General features: G+C 40.8%; 1 protein-coding gene across 1 annotated transcript in view; it reads left to right on the forward strand.

Moving 5' to 3' along the window:
* SRBD1 (S1 RNA binding domain 1) overlaps window positions 1-15,611 on the forward strand; it is a 2,028,107-nt gene that overhangs the window by 37,924 nt on the left and 1,974,572 nt on the right. The window contains exon 2 of the mRNA XM_044059932.1: window positions 7,318-7,394. Within this exon, the coding sequence (XP_043915867.1) occupies window positions 7,318-7,394 (77 nt within the window). The remainder of the gene's footprint in view (window positions 1-7,317; window positions 7,395-15,611) is intronic.

Below are 15,611 nucleotides of genomic sequence, written 5' to 3' on the forward strand. Positions count from 1 at the left end.
AGGTATGATTTATTTGCTGTTTTCCTTATATTGTACTTACAGTTTTGAGTTATGCAAAAGTTGTAGATATGTAGCAGAGGAGTAACAATGTACTCTGTATATTTGGAAGATTTATTTCTCATTTGTTTACCAGGGTAGTCTGATTGGGCAGGTGCCCATTTTCAGTGGATTATGAATATTTGTTTTGCTTTATCTACTTTACTGTGGCAAACTATAGTGTATATTAGACCTTGTGTTAGGTAATTGCTTTGGTGTGTAAGAATCAAGGTAACAATAAGAAGAGAGTGGGTGGCTTAGAGAAGGAGTATAGAGAGAGAAAGTAAGAAATTGGCTATGATGATAGAAATAAGTGAGTTGAGTTAGGGTAACATCAGGTAAAGAGATTAAAAAGGAGATAGAGATATAAATGAGAAGTTTGTGTTGCAAGAGGATGAAAATCAGCCAGGAGTTGGCCATGAGCAGAGCCAAGAGTTAGTTATGAAAGATTTGAGAAGAGCTTTGAACTGTGAGGGATTAGTAGTGGTAACTGTGAGGTATTAGTAGTGGTTAGGATGTGCTTGGGGTTAAGTTCCAGGTTTTAGCGATCTGGTTGGAGTAGAGATTCTCAAGAACAATTATTAGCTTTTGTAACTTGTAATAGAAGTTTTTAGGAAGATCTCTGGTGTCCTTTATTAGATTGAGGTTGTAGTAGGTTATGTAGTACTGGACATTTGCCAGGTTGGTATACTATGCCATGGGCTGTCATAAGTTGGGCGAATGTAAGGAAGTGAGGTAACTCAAGCCAGTTTAGTTGACATAGGACAGTACAGTGATGAGATCTGTACAGTGAGTTGGTAGCAAATCTGGTAGTCTTATTGTAGCAGGTATTGAGTTTTGCAAGGTCTGTTTTCTTCAATTTGATGAAGATAGGAGAGGCATAAAGAAGAGTAGAGAGTAGGTGAGTCCTGTCAATGGATTGTCTTGTGGAATCAGTGACGTGTGGTTTAGCTCTGATTTTTTTATTAACTTTTTTATGGTTTAGGACAAATGCTTATCAAATTTCATGTTATCAAATGTGACTTCAAGTAGCTTAGTGTGTGAAATAGGTTCTATCTTGGTATTGTTGGTTGAGTGTATTATAAATGGGAACAAAATGTCTGGAGTTTTGTTATTTGAAAAAATCATTGACTTAGTGAGAGCCAGAAAGCCATGATTCTACTACTGTGAATGAAAGTTGAGTAATTTCTTGGAGTTGACAGTGAGGGGGCTGCGCAGACAAGTGTGGAGTCATCGGCATACTGTATTATTATGGTGAGGTGGGTAGCAGTATGCAGCTTATTGGTGAAGATGCTAAACAGGAGTGGTCCAAGGATTGACCCCCTGTAGAACACCTGATGTAACGAGTAACAATGGGGAGAGATCTTGTCATTTTACAGCTTGTTGTCGGTCAGATAAGTAGTCATTGAATCCAACAAGGACAGTATGGCATAGTTTGAGAGATGAGAGTTAGTTGAGAAGTTTTTGATGGGAGACTGTATCCAATACTTTGGACATATCTAGGAATATTGAGGAGACTAGTTGACCATTATTTCTGAGTTGGTTGATGGTATTTGTGAACTGGGAGATAGAGGGTGTCAGTCCCTGCAGGCAAGTAAAGTTTTAGGTTTTCAAGGAGAGGTATAATTTCTTTGGTTCTGATCTTTTTAAAGTAGAAGAGGGGACTGTAAGGGGAGGTGAGGTAGAGGTTGAGTGGGGGAGTGAAGTATGTGAGCTGATGGAGGGGAGATTGAAGAACTGAGTACTAAAGTCTGAGAATGAGAGCACACTGGGAGGAGTTTTATGACTTCTTAACTGGTTGCCCTCTATCCAGAAATGTTTTAAGGGAGTGAAAAAGGTTTGATTGATATGTTCTCATATGATGCCTCTTAAGATGTCTTAATTGCATGTTTGGACAGGTTTCTGAGGAGGGTCTAGTGTTGTCTAGTAGAAGGAGTTGGGTCAGACTTCCAGGAGTGCCATGCTTCGTCTTTGGGACATTAGACGACTTTGAGTTTTTGTAAATGAGCAAGAGGTTTTCTTGGGCTTTGTACAGTCTTGTGACAATAAGGAAGAAATGAAGCTTTAAGATAACAGCGAAGTTGGGTGAACAGCTGGCCAGCATTGTTTGGGTCTGAGGAGGAGAGTATAGAATCTCAATTGAGAATGGATAGATGTGTGTTTAGTTTGGTAATATTTGAGATTTATGGCAGAATGTAATTCGTTTTGGAGGGGACTTTTTGCACTCGGGGTGAATGTTGAAGTTTATAGGACAGTGATCACTTAGATTGGGAGGGTGGATAGAGGTATGCAAAGGAAGTGTGGGGTTGTTGTCTGTTATTAGTAGATTAAGCCATGAGTGATGTGATGATGAAGGATTGGGTTTGGTATATTCGGAGACCAGTTGTGCGAGATTAAATACATCTAGAAGTTTATATATGCAGTTTTGTGATGAGGCTAAGAAGATTGAGGTTAAAGGCACCAAGAAGAGTAAGATTTTCGATGCTCGGAACAGAGGAGGTCGAATCCTTGAGTGATGTGATGATGAAGGATTGGGTTTGGTATATTCGGAGATCAGTTGTGCGAGATTAAATACATCTAGAAGTTTATATATGCAGTTTTGTGATGAGGCTAAGAAGATTGAGGTTAAAGGCACCAAGAAGAGTAAGATTTTCGATGCTCGGAACAGAGGAGGTCGAATCCTTTTGTTATGAAGCAGGAAGAGGGTGATAGGTAACAGCTGAAAGAATCGAGCAGCTAAACTGAAAGTGGATTTTTTGCGTTAGTAACCAATTTGGAAGAGAATCTGGAGGCATTACATTTTTAACGCTTGTAATGAATCATCACTTAAGACAAAGGCAAGCATACATTTATGTAAAAGAAAATTAACCATGTTAACATTGTTCACAGATACAAACATTATACATCATATATATTCTTTTTATGCATTTATCAATCCAGCATTACGTAAATTCATCAGTTCCTGCCTTTCCTTAAACCTCACTCCTCCTCCAAAACATTATTTTGCATGCATTGTTTCCACAAATTCCATTTTTTGTCTATGTAATTTGCTCCTGCCTTTTTCTAAAGATCTCAATTCCAGTTATTTTATCTCTTACAGTATTCACCACTTCACATACAGTTGGTTTAGACTTTGATTACCATTTTCTATTAATTGTTGTTTTTTTTCCACCAGAATTAAACTCAACAAGGTCTTACTATGTCTAGGCAGTACAGATCCTGTGGACCAGCTAAAAAAACATTTCCTTAGTTGCACCCATTTGCTCACCCAGTATTCCTGACAGAGTACTCTGTAAGGAATTTTTAAAGTCTACCAAGTCATTACACTCTCAAAGTATATTTTCCTTGTTAGGTTTCTTCCTCCTCACACATCCACCGTTTGACTTTACCTTGAGGAAAAATTGTTTGCATTCTGCTTGAGGTATAAAAATACCCATGCAGACACTTTTAAGCAAAAATCCTCTAGACTTTGCTGTATATTTGGGAGCCATACATACGTCTTCCAATCGTTTCCTTATGACTTACTTCCTCTTCCCAATCTTTTATAAACCCCTCTGATTGATTTCTATAGTTATTGTATGAAATTTCATATACCATACTAATTATCCCTTTAACTGCAGCTTCTGGTCTAGATTCAACAAAAACCTCTACCAGAGCAGGTCTTACACTTATGATTCCCTTGCACCTTTTTTATTGCTTATGCTCTGATATCAGTCCCTGATAGTGAAAGCAGTTTCTAGCCTGCAGTCCAAATGTCTTCTTGACCTCTTCCCACGCTATTACCTTTCACTCTTTTTAGATATTTGCTCTTAATACCTTGGTTTATTTTCCAGTTTTCTCCAGTAAGTTGTAGCCCCACTAGCCTATTCTTTGTACCCCTAATTGCAGTAATCCCTATCGGCAGAATCTCCTTTCACCATTCTTGTGTTGGCATAGTTCTTGGAATACTTTCTCCTACTTTATGAATATAATAATCTGTATGGTTGCTGCTGTTTTAGTTAAGGAGCTGCCTCAAAAATCCCACTCTTTCCTTATTTCTTTTTTTAACCACCTTTATTGAATTGGCACTTCTGACATAGACAGACTTGCATTTATATAAAAGTAATCAAATATTAACAAGTTTACATCTACAGACATAAGTCATGTTATATATCATATAATCAAAGTAACATTTCATAAATTGTTAATTTCCTGCCTTCTCTTAAATCTCATTCCTCCTCAAAAACATTTTCTGCATTTATTGTTCCCAGTCTGCATGTCCTCCCCGCGGTTGGGTGGGCGTTCGAAAGACATGCATAAATGGGCGTGCCTTCGTTGAAGGTTGGACGTCGAGCTGGCACCTCTGTGTTCGTGAAAATCTATTGCCAATCATTAGCGGACCGGAGTTCCGCTGTGGCGACCCCTAACAGGGAAAAGCCGAAACACACAGACACACACAGACACACTGTTCCCACATTTTCCACTTTACTTCTATGTAACTTACTCCTATCCTTTTCTAAGCAATCCCACTTCTTTTTTTTTTATCTCTGTTACATTGTTCACTAATGCAGGTATAGTTGGCTTCGATTTTAATTTCCATTTTCTAGTATTTGCTTTTGTGGCAGCCACCAGAATTGCTATTTCCATATTTCTTGAACTTCCGTCTTGCTTCATCATCATCATCCCTTTCCACTTTGAATTACAGCATCGTTCTGTGTAGTTATGTATATGAGCCTTAACTGTATACCTCTAAAATATCCCTTCGAATCAGATAATCCTAAACAACCTTGTTCTGTTGGAAGGATCAGCGTACCCACGTGACCCTTGCCCTGTTCCCTTCCCATATAAAATCTTTCAATTCTTTTACTTACTGCTGCAACTTCTCCTCTGGTTTATAGAAGGATAAGCGACCTGCATATAAAACTAAAGGGATTAAAACATTTTCACTGCTTGTATTTTGCTATCCATGTCCATAAACAAAAGCTTCCAGTTCCTCAGTTTTTGTATTATCTTTTGTTTAGTCTCTTCCTACATATACTTAGCTGCCATAACAAAATCCTTTTTAACTTGTACTCCTAAATACTTTATTTTATCATGTCCCCATAAATATGGGTATTGCTGAACCAGTTCATCTGTGGATGCATAGGTTACAGCTGTAGCCTTGGTTCTGTCTTCATTAATTTTATATTCCAAAAAGACATGAAACTGTCTCAGAATGTTCCACAGCACTGTGATTTTTTTTCTCATCAGGTACAAAATATTGCCTGCAAATAGTCAACTTTTCCTATTATACCAATTATATCCTTGACTTTGAGTCCCTTATTTTCTTAGCTAATGGCTCTAAATGTAATGCAAATAACAAAGGGGAAAGAAGAAGGCACCCCTGCCTGGTTCATCTGTTCAAGCAACTTAGACAGGAACCCTCCTGCTTTAATTTGTGCTTCTAATCCCTCATAATTAACCTTATTATTGTATCATGGGTCTTCTGTGTGGAGACATGCGTGAATGGGCGTACCTTCATTGAAGGTTGTATGTCAGAGCTGGCAACTTGGCATGTAAAAATCTACTGCCAGTCATTAGCGGACCGGAGTTCCGCTGTGGCGACCCCTAACCGGGAAAAGCCAAAAGGCACAACAACATTTTATCATGGAATACAAATGCTTTCATTGTCTTAATCAAATTCCCAGCTTACTGTGTTGAATGCTTTCTCTGCATCAAGACCCACAAACAGTGGTATTTTCTTACATTCTTCTTCTTCCTTGTGGATCGTTGTTTTTATTAGTGTTGTGAAATGTTTGCCTCCTCTCCACAAAACCACACTGATTCGTATCTATTGATTTTGGCTACACCTTTATCATTCTTTTAGCAATAGTAGTCATAAACACTATAATTTTGATTTAAAATTGAAAAAGTGCTATATCAAGCTGGGTTTGATGGGTCTTTACTATCTTTAGGTATTGCACTCACCACTGCTTTCTTTCAAGTTGTTGGTGCTTCCCCCTCCTTTTAAAATACTGTTAAATCCTTCCGGATATTTATCACTTTCTTCCCTCTTAGCTTCCAAACTTCCATAGTTCTGATGAAGTTTGCTAATTGGTTTGGACAAAAGGGCTAAATGGGATTGTAAATAAATTATTGTGTATTTGGCAATAAGTTACCTGCTTGTCTCCCTTGATTGTTCGTGGGTTTAATGCAGTATTTTTATTGTGGTTCGTGGTTTTCAGATTTTTGTTAGTTGTGTTTTCATGACAAATTGGTAGTTTTCGTGTGTGTGTGTGTGTGTGTGTGTGTGTGAGTGAACATTGCCAGAATTTTTAAGATTATGGCATTCACTGTCTTTTGTAGAGAAATGGTCATTCATATTTAAAGTGGAGTATGGGTGAATTAGTTAATATGCGTCATGTATTCTGTACTTGATTGATAACTGTGTTTTGGTGTTTTTATGTCCTGCATGCCTCACTAGCTAGCTGCTGTGCCCCTACTGTGCTCTGGTAAGAAAAGAAGCCTGGAGCTGCCACTGTTCATATTGTATCCCTTTGCCAAAAGTTTTTTCTTAAGGTCGCAAGTTTGTATCTCACAGTCATTTTGGTCACTATAAATGTGTATTATTCTAAGAAACTGGGATGTAGGAATGTGCTTGATTACATGGCAACTTGCAGTATGAAACAATGCATTTCTGGAAAAAGGTTTACATTACAAATTGTCTTTTAATGTACCATGTAATACTGATCATATTAGGTCATCCCATATATTTATCTATATTTACAAACATACATATAGATATGCGTGTGTGTGTGTGTGTGTGTGTGTGTGTGTGTGTGTGTGTGTGTGTGTGTGTGTGTGTGTGTGTGTGTGTGTGTGTATATATATATATATATATATATATATATATATATATATGTATGTGTATATATATATATATATATATATATATATATATATTATATATATATATATATATATATATATATATATATATATATATATATATATATATATATACACACACACACACACATGTATCTCAAATGTGTTATGTATGTGTGTATGTACTTATATAAATGTAGGTATAGGTTTATGGTTGAATACTAGGCTAGCTGCCCTTGTGGACCATTGTAACCCCCTTTCAAAGGTGAGATTCACACTGTATACTTTGTGAGGTAACCATCTTATCTGTTTTACCAACTCTCAATCCCTGTATACTGAATGTATGTATATTGAACATGCTCACACCTACTTAAATATATATTTCATATTTTATTTTGTTATTGTCATTTACTACCCTAAAATATTTATTTTCAGATGTCAGAGTTGTTTGGAGAGTCCACTTTTTCCAAAGAAGTATCATCAGAGGGTGACACAACATTTTCTCATGACCAGTAAGTTTCTAACTTTTTAGTAATTTTGTACGTGTGTGTGTGTATGTATGTGGGTAATGGAATCTGCTTTACATATTGTAAGTTTTCTTTTAAAATTAGGCTATGCTTTTCATGTTTGCTTTATTACTTTGTGACGCTTCTTGGTCATACTATAGGGATATGGTTCATGGAAGCCCTTCCAAATTCACTAGGGTAAAGAAGACTGCATTTTACAGCTGTGACAGTTAAGCTCAGAAGTAGCAAAGTATTGTCAGTGTTACAGGAAGGCATAGTGCTGGGTTAAGAAAAGGGGGTTTGCTGATGCCATACCTTGGGCATAATAAGATGGAATACTAGTTGGAGAATAACAGATGAGTTTCAGACTTAGGTTCATAGGTTGGTACTAGGCTATTGGCCCTAAGGCCTATGCAAGCCTAGCCATAACAATTCCCTGGAATTTTTTTCCCACAGTATTTACTTCTCTGGGCCCCTGTCTAGCAGGGTGACATGATCCCCGGGGTGAATTTCCTATCTCCCATCCAATCATCAAGGTTCCTTTTGAAGAGGGCTAATGAGGTGCTCTGCTTGACATGTATGGGCAGTCTATTCCAGAATATGGGGAGTCTCTGGGTCAGGAACCTATCCCTCCAGCATGTTTTGTTCAATGTGATGATAAGGTTTAGATCCCTGGAGTGTGTGGCTCTGAGGGATTGGGATTTCTTTAAGTGGAGCATGTCCAACAGCTCAGGGTTTGACATGGCCTTGTATGTTAAGCAGAGATCGCTTCTGAGTAGACGATATGCCACAGAGTATAGCTGGAGTTTTTTTAGACGGTCAGCATATGGCATCTGCTTTAGGCCTGTGATTCTTTTAGTGAGGTATTTCTGTGGCCTTTCCAGCTGTTGCAGATGTCTTGTGAGGTACATCCCAAATGGGGCATTATACTCTATAATGGGTCTAATGAGGGATGAGTACAGTGGGACAATGACCTCCTTTTTTCTGGATGAAAAGCCCTTAGTGATGAGGTGTGCCACGTGAAAGGATTTCCTGACTGTTTTGGTGATGTGGTTATCGAAAGTGAGACCACTGTCCACTTGTGTCCCTAAGTCTCTCAGTCACACTTTCAATGTTTAGTATCCTGCCACCTATGTGGTAGTTCATGGGTACATGTTTTTTTCCAAAGGGGATGACTATACATTTCTTGGTATTAAGCTTGAGCCCATGGCTCTGGCACCAGGCATCTGTTTCTGTAAGGCCCTTTTGTAGAATATCCACATCATTTGGGGATTCAATAATGGCCCGCAGTTTGCAGTTATCTGCAAACTTTGTTAGCCAGAGTTCCTTAATGTTGGCCTGTACTTCAGAGAAGTAGATGCCAAACGAGTGGTCCCAGGACGGAACCCTGAGGTACTCCACTTGTCACTTGTCTGGAGCTGGATTTGGAGTCAGCTACTTTTACAGTCTGGGTTCTGTCAGTAAGCCAGTTGGCAACCCATCGAGTGACTTAGGGATTTATGCCCAGCTTAGTAAGTTTATCTATGATTCCAGAGTGGGGGATGGTGTCGAAGGCCTTGGCGAGGTCCAGATAGGCTGTGTGGACCTCCTTACCCTCGTCCACAGCTCTGGACACCGATTCGAAGAAGTCAGTCACATTCAGGAGACAAGATCGGCCCTTCACAAACCCAAACTGGGTGGGGTCTAGTGTCTGGAGGTTGCCAATGTCTTTGTTTATAAGTTCCATGATAATGCGTTCCATGCTCTTGCAGATCAGGCTTGTCAGACAGATGGGACGGTAGTTCCCGGGATCCAAGGTGGATCCTCCCTTGTGGAGCGGGATAACTGTAGCTGTGCACCACTCAGTGGGCACAAAGCCTGAGGTGAGGCTATGATTAAACATGACACTTAGGTGGGGTGCCAGTTCATTTTGTAGTTCATGTAGTACACAGCCTGGGATGTCATCTGGTCCCATGGATGCTGTATTCTTAGCTTTGGAGAGTGCTGTTTCTACCTGTGTGGCTGTGATTATAAGAATTTGGCAATCTTTTGGTATTGAGATGGGCCCTTTAGCGGGTGAGAGGGGAGTGAAGTTGGCACTAAATCGATCTGCCAGGATATTGACAATATCCTTGGGATCAGTATATTTAATGCCATTCTGTTGTAGTTCAGAGCAGATCTGAGCATTGCCATTTAGATTCTCGACATAACTATAGAATGCCTTGTGGTTGTCTTTGGAATCTTTGGAAATTTTATTTTCGTAACTAGCTTTTGAGGATTTTATGAGGGATCTCAGCTTCTTACTGAGGCTGGTGAGGGAGTTTTTTGCTTCTTGGGATTTTCCTCTTTTCTGCAACAGTTTCTTCCTTCTGTTGTATAGTTTGTTTATAGCAGGGGACCACCAGATTGGCTTCCTTTTTTTGGAGAAAGAGCATCTTGGTTCTGTTTGGGATGGCACGATTCATGCATGAGTGGATGTGCTCATACAGTGCCTTAGTGTAGGATTCTGCAGTCGAACTTCCAGATCTTGTCTGCGTGGGTGTTGTGAAGTTTGTCACTTCTGTCTTCAGTAGCATGAAGTTGGCTTTGGAGAAGTTTTTTAAGGAGGTTTCCTTACTGGGGGGTGGGGGATGTGGATGTCAAGGGTGATTTGCTTATGGTAAGACCTGACCAATGAGGGGGTGACCACTGGTGTGGAGGAGCATCTATCTCCCATGTTGATATTGACCAGGTCTAGGATATTGGAGCCCTTGGTGGGACAATGGATTAGTTGATCCAGGGCGTTGGAATTTATGAATTCCAAGAACCGTTGGGAAAAGGAGTTGGTACCTGAGTAGTTTTCCCAATTAATGGCAGGGTAGTTGAAATCACCTAGTATTAGGGTGTTTGGTTGTGTCTTAAAATTTTCCAGTATGTTTAGGAAGGTGTAGTGAGGATCTTGGGGTATGGTGGGGGATCTGTAGCAAGCTACAATTTGGATTGTAGTCTTACCTAGTGTTAGTTGCACCTGGAGAATTTTAGATGCATTGTGTTGGGCAACTAGCCTGGAGGTGTGAATATCCTTGGTGAATGTGGACACTCCTCCACCTTTAGTGTTTCGGTCTTGGTTTTGTGGCCGAAAAGTGTGGTAAGAATTGTAGCCTGGTATTGCAGGGGTGCTCTCTGGAGCCTTGACCCAGGTCTCACTCACTGCACAGATATTGATGTTCTTTATTTTTAGGAGTGCGTCGAGAGAGTGCATTTTGAGGTTTAGACTTCTAGCATTACCTTCAGATTTTGCATGCTTATATCTGTTACAGTGGTGGTTTTATCCTTTGAACCTTGCCTAAAAAAGGCACTATAGGGGTGGCAAGAGCTTTAGCCAGTAACCTGAATCCCAGGGGTGACAAGTGCAGACCATCTCTGGCAAAGCATCGTGGTTTGTCGATCATGTCTTCCCAGGCAGACGAATACTGGATCCCCTTTGAATGACACCAGAAACTTTGCCAATTGTTGAAGTCAAGCATTTTGTCCTTGTACTGTGGTATCATTCTGGCGAAGGCAGGATGCTACTCAGGGCTAGGGTCATACCTGCCTGGGTCATATGATCCAAGAGCTCTTCCATGTCTCTTTTCATGTAGTCCAGGGAGGTACGTCTCAAGTCATTAACTCCAGCATGGACAATGACAGAGTCATATTTGTACTTGTTGTGGAGTGACTTGAGTGCATGCGTTATGTGGTGGATCCTGGCACCTGACAGGCAGCTGACTGTAATTTTCTCCTTGTTCAGCCTGGTGAGTGGGACATCAGTGTGCCTGACTATAGAGTCACCTGTGACTAAAGTGTTGGGTACATTGTCTTGCATTAGTGGCTGCTGTTGGGTGGCACACTGGTGTTGTGAGCTATGTGTCACTTTGGTTGTGACTGGTGTTTGTTTGCATTTCAGTTTCAGAGGTCCTTGTTGCTTGGGCAGGTTAATGTTAACGGCCTCCGCATGTGTGGGTTTAGTGTTGCTATGTGTGGGAGTTGATGGTGTGGGTTTTGAAGGGCTATGAGTTGCTAGAGGTGTAATGCAGGTGTTAGCCTTCTCCTCTTGACTGTCTAGCACAGTCTTGACCAGAGAGAGCTTTGCTTCCAGTTTGGCTATGTAAGTGCATCTCTCGCAGGTTGTAGTGTTGGGTGTTAGGAGGAGAGGATTGTCTGTGTACATGAGGCAGTTGCCGCATTGCCCCAGTATGCCCAGATTCACCAGGTGGACAGGAGAAACCATCGGAAGCTGACCCTTGGACATGCCTGTTTAGGTGCTTTTTTGTAAGGTTTAAGAGCTGTTTTCCCTTACCTTTGCAAGGTATTTTGCAATTGTAAGCTCTTTAGTGCCTATGATTAATTACTCCTTATTGACAAGGAGAGCTGAGTGCTTGTATCAGGTTCAGGCTTCCTAGTGTATTTAGGCCTTAGTGATACTTGTTTATATAGATGTGCTTCTCCACTATTTTCTCTTGTGATTTTTAAGTTCAATTATTTTTTTTCTTTCTAAATATAGTCCTTGATGGACTCTGAGAGGACTGAATGGGTACCCTGTACTGCCCTGAGGAACTTAGTTTCTTGCATGCCATATTTCTAGAAATCTTATCTTTAGCACATTAGTATAATGTACTGATTTAAACAATATTTTGGATTATTTGGCAGCTAATCCACATTCTGGAATTGGATAATCTAAATTAATCTATTCATAGTACTTCTACTGATCTTTGTCCTATTCACAACTGCATATTGAAATGTTACAAGAATGTTTCATATCCTTTAATTGCATCTCAATCAGGGAAGTGAGTTACATTCTTCTGCACAGAGGAATTGCGTGAATTCGTCATTCTGAAGATATCTACATTATATCCACGCAAACCAGCAGCTGATCAATCCAAAAACCTCACATCACTTCACATGCATGCAAACTACTTGATTTGTTGTATTCTGGATGTGGTTAGATTTTTGCAATATCAATTTCCCTTTAGCCCACATTTCTAACCATTATACCTAAATTTATGGAAGTGCTTCTCACTTTCTACCGTATTTTCTTTCCAAATGATTGTCCTGTTTAAACTCTGTCACACTAGTCCTAGGAAAGATTTGCAGTTTGATATTGAAATGAAGGCAAGGTACACGTTTCTTAAGCTCTTGAACTGCATGTGCACACCTAGTAGATGCCACAATGCAGCTGTCACCACTTTTGCTTTGGTCATTTAATGACTTTGCTAATTGCCACTGTTTGCAGTAGTCCATCAGCTCTGGTCACTTTGCTGCTATATGAAGTTTAAAGCATTTGCTTGCCATGTTCTTCCTCCCAGAAATGGGATTTGAGTAAAAAGTTGATTTGTAGAGTTTTCAGGTGCAATTACACCTTGCATAAGGCAGCAGATTAAAAAGTAGACAAAGGAGTTCGGGCTTAAATGTCCATAAGCTTGGCTCGTTTTGATTTGTACTACTTGACTACTTTGTCTTCTCATGTCAGTTTAATTTGAAGGCCTTTTGAGATGTAAAGTGGAATGTGCTGGGTAGAAACTCTAGGGTAGATGTAGAAGACTTGTAGCCCTCATGCTTTACCCACAGGCGTTGCTAGTGTTAATAGAGGGTTGTTGTAGATGTCCTTCAATATCATTGCTGTAGTATTCACAAAATAGCACCATGTCCTGCCAGTATATCAAAGCCTTTAATTCGTACTGCATTGTACAGTATGTTCTCTGCATTAGTGTAGGGCATAAAGGTGACATAAGGATGTTTCATACTCAGAACTACTCTGCCACCAGTCCACATGCCACAGCTGTACATCGGTCGGAACGCCCTTCACTTTGCTGGTTATACTCAGCCTTTTGCAGATACGTATTTTTTTTTCTGTAGTGCATTTTGAGATTTCATGTCATCCAAGAAAGGGAAATGTCAGTGTGGGAGTCAGCTTGTTTTGCCTAGGTGCTTCGCACCTCCGCACTCTGTGCTCTATTTGTCATGTTTGTGCTGAAGACTCTCTTTAGCTGTCTGTGTACTCTTCTCATTTATCTTGAGAAATGGTTCCGGTTGTTGGCCCAGGGTATCATTGCTGAATCCTCCAGTCCTGAGGTACAACCATTTCTTAAGAAAAAGTCTAAAAAGTCAAAGTCTGACACCGCGCCTGTCCAGTTTCTGATGGATGTCTCTCTTGAGGTGGATTGTACCCCCCCCCCCCGAGGCCTGCCCAGTGCTGACATCAGTTCCCTCTGCTGCGATCCTGTTGGAGGCCAGCATGGAACCAGCTGCTTGCATGTCCTTCGATGCTTTGCAGATGTGGAGTGGGAACCATAGCTTATCATATCTGAAAAGCCTGCGGGGATTCCTCAGATATTGGTTTGAGAAGGAGGTGCCTGGTACCCTGGTTGAGTCAAGGCAGGGTTCTGAGCCAGCAAAGTTTGTTAAAGCCAACACTCCCCTTAATAGAAGACAGAAAACTAAGCACATCTCTCCCACTCAGAGTGCCAGGATTTTACTGAAGGTTTGTTTAATGCCATGATGGCTTTGAGACCACTTCAGGGGGGTTTGGCTGCTGTCCCTTCCTGGTCCTCTACCCCAAAAGTGCTGGGTAACTTGAATCCTCTACTGAAGAATCAGAGTCTTTTAATGAGGATTCTTTGGAGTACTCCTCCCAAATGCCTTCCCTCTTGAACTGTGTTTCTGAGGAGGAGGAGTCCTTTAGTCCCGACTCCCCTTTGGAATAATTGTCCTTTGGGAATACAGTGGTTTGCATGATGGAATATTTTAGGTGGTGCTGCTCTCAAGTTTCTGACATCTAGAAAAGATATTATGAGTTGCTGCCGATGGACTCCCCTAAGCCGCCTTCGGTTAATCCTGTTTTGGCTGCTGTATTGGATACTTTTCAGCTGCTTCTTTGGCTCCTGATTCCCAATCTGCTCCCTCTAAGATGCCTGACCATTTTATAATGTCCATGTGTCTTTCAAGTTTCTTTGCAAGTGTTCTCCTCCTGGCCCTGCTGTGGTTTATATTTCTACTGATAACCCTTTCTTTGCTTTTGCATTCCTCTAAGCTTCTTCCCTCAGATAAGGATAGTCTAGTAATGAAGAGGCTGGGGAAGAAGGTCTACATTTTGCCACCCTGGCATTTCATGCCATTAGCTATCAGGACAAATCTCCCTCCATCTGTCATTCTACTTCCCCTTCCCCTCACCCAGGTTCCCCTTGAATCTTAGACTGTCTCTGTCTTTCACAACAGATTACTTCAGACTCTTGGATCCTTTCAATCATCCATCTGCTTCTTGGTCTGAAAGTCTCTCCCCCCCCCCCCTTTTCTGGCATTCCTCAAGTCCCATCAGATCAAATCCTTCTCTCTTCAGGGTTTACTAAGTCAGAACACTGCTGAAACCATCCCTGAGGCACTAAGGGACACAGTGTTTTATTCCAGGATGTTTCTGGTTCCGAGAAAGGAGGGGATCCTGGAGGCTGGTGCTGGATCTTTCCATTTTGAATCCTTCAAGTTACCTACTTGCAGGATGCTTTCCCTCCAGACCCTATTTCCCCCTTTGCATTTCAAGCCTTCCTAATGTTCCTGGATCTGACTGATGCTTACCTTCATTTTCCCATTCACTCTCTCTTCAGGAAGTTTTTACGTTTCTCTGTTTTCTTCATCTCATTTCAGTTCTCTGCTTTGCCTTTTGTTCTTTTCATAGTCCCAAGGGTATTCACCAAGTGCCTGGCTCAAGTCATAGCTTTCTGTAGGCTTCAAGGAGTACAAATATTTCTTTATCTGGACAATCTTCTCCTTCAGACTGCCTCTCCTTCCAGGCTTCTGCAGGACCTGCACTTTACTAGGCTCCTGTTGTACAGTCTTCATTTCACCATCAATCTCCAGAAGACTGTCCTGTCCCCTCTCAGGATCACATATTCCTGTGATGCAGGCTTTCTGCTGTTGCAGTGCTGGTATCTAAGCCTGCTCCCAAGGTACTGTTTTCTAAAAACTTACTTCCAGTCATTGCTTCCTCTGTTTCTTATGCCTGCCTGGGGATTTCTGAGGGTTCTAGGGTTCATGGCTTCAACCATCCCCATGCTTCCTTTTGCCAAACTTCACATGAGAAAGTTTTACCGGTGTCTGAAACCTTGTCACCCTCCAGAGTTTCTAATTCCTTTGCTTCCTTGTCTAAAACTTAAACTTCAGTGGTGAATTCAGCACACATCTGTGGGCTCCCTTTTCAGCTTCATGCTCCATCTCAGGAGCTCTTTAGAGATG

Source organism: Protopterus annectens, chromosome 1.part0 (assembly GCF_019279795.1).
Source record: "Protopterus annectens isolate FY-2018-M chromosome 1.part0, PAN1.0, whole genome shotgun sequence".
NCBI classification, from domain to species: Eukaryota; Metazoa; Chordata; order Ceratodontiformes; family Protopteridae; genus Protopterus; species Protopterus annectens.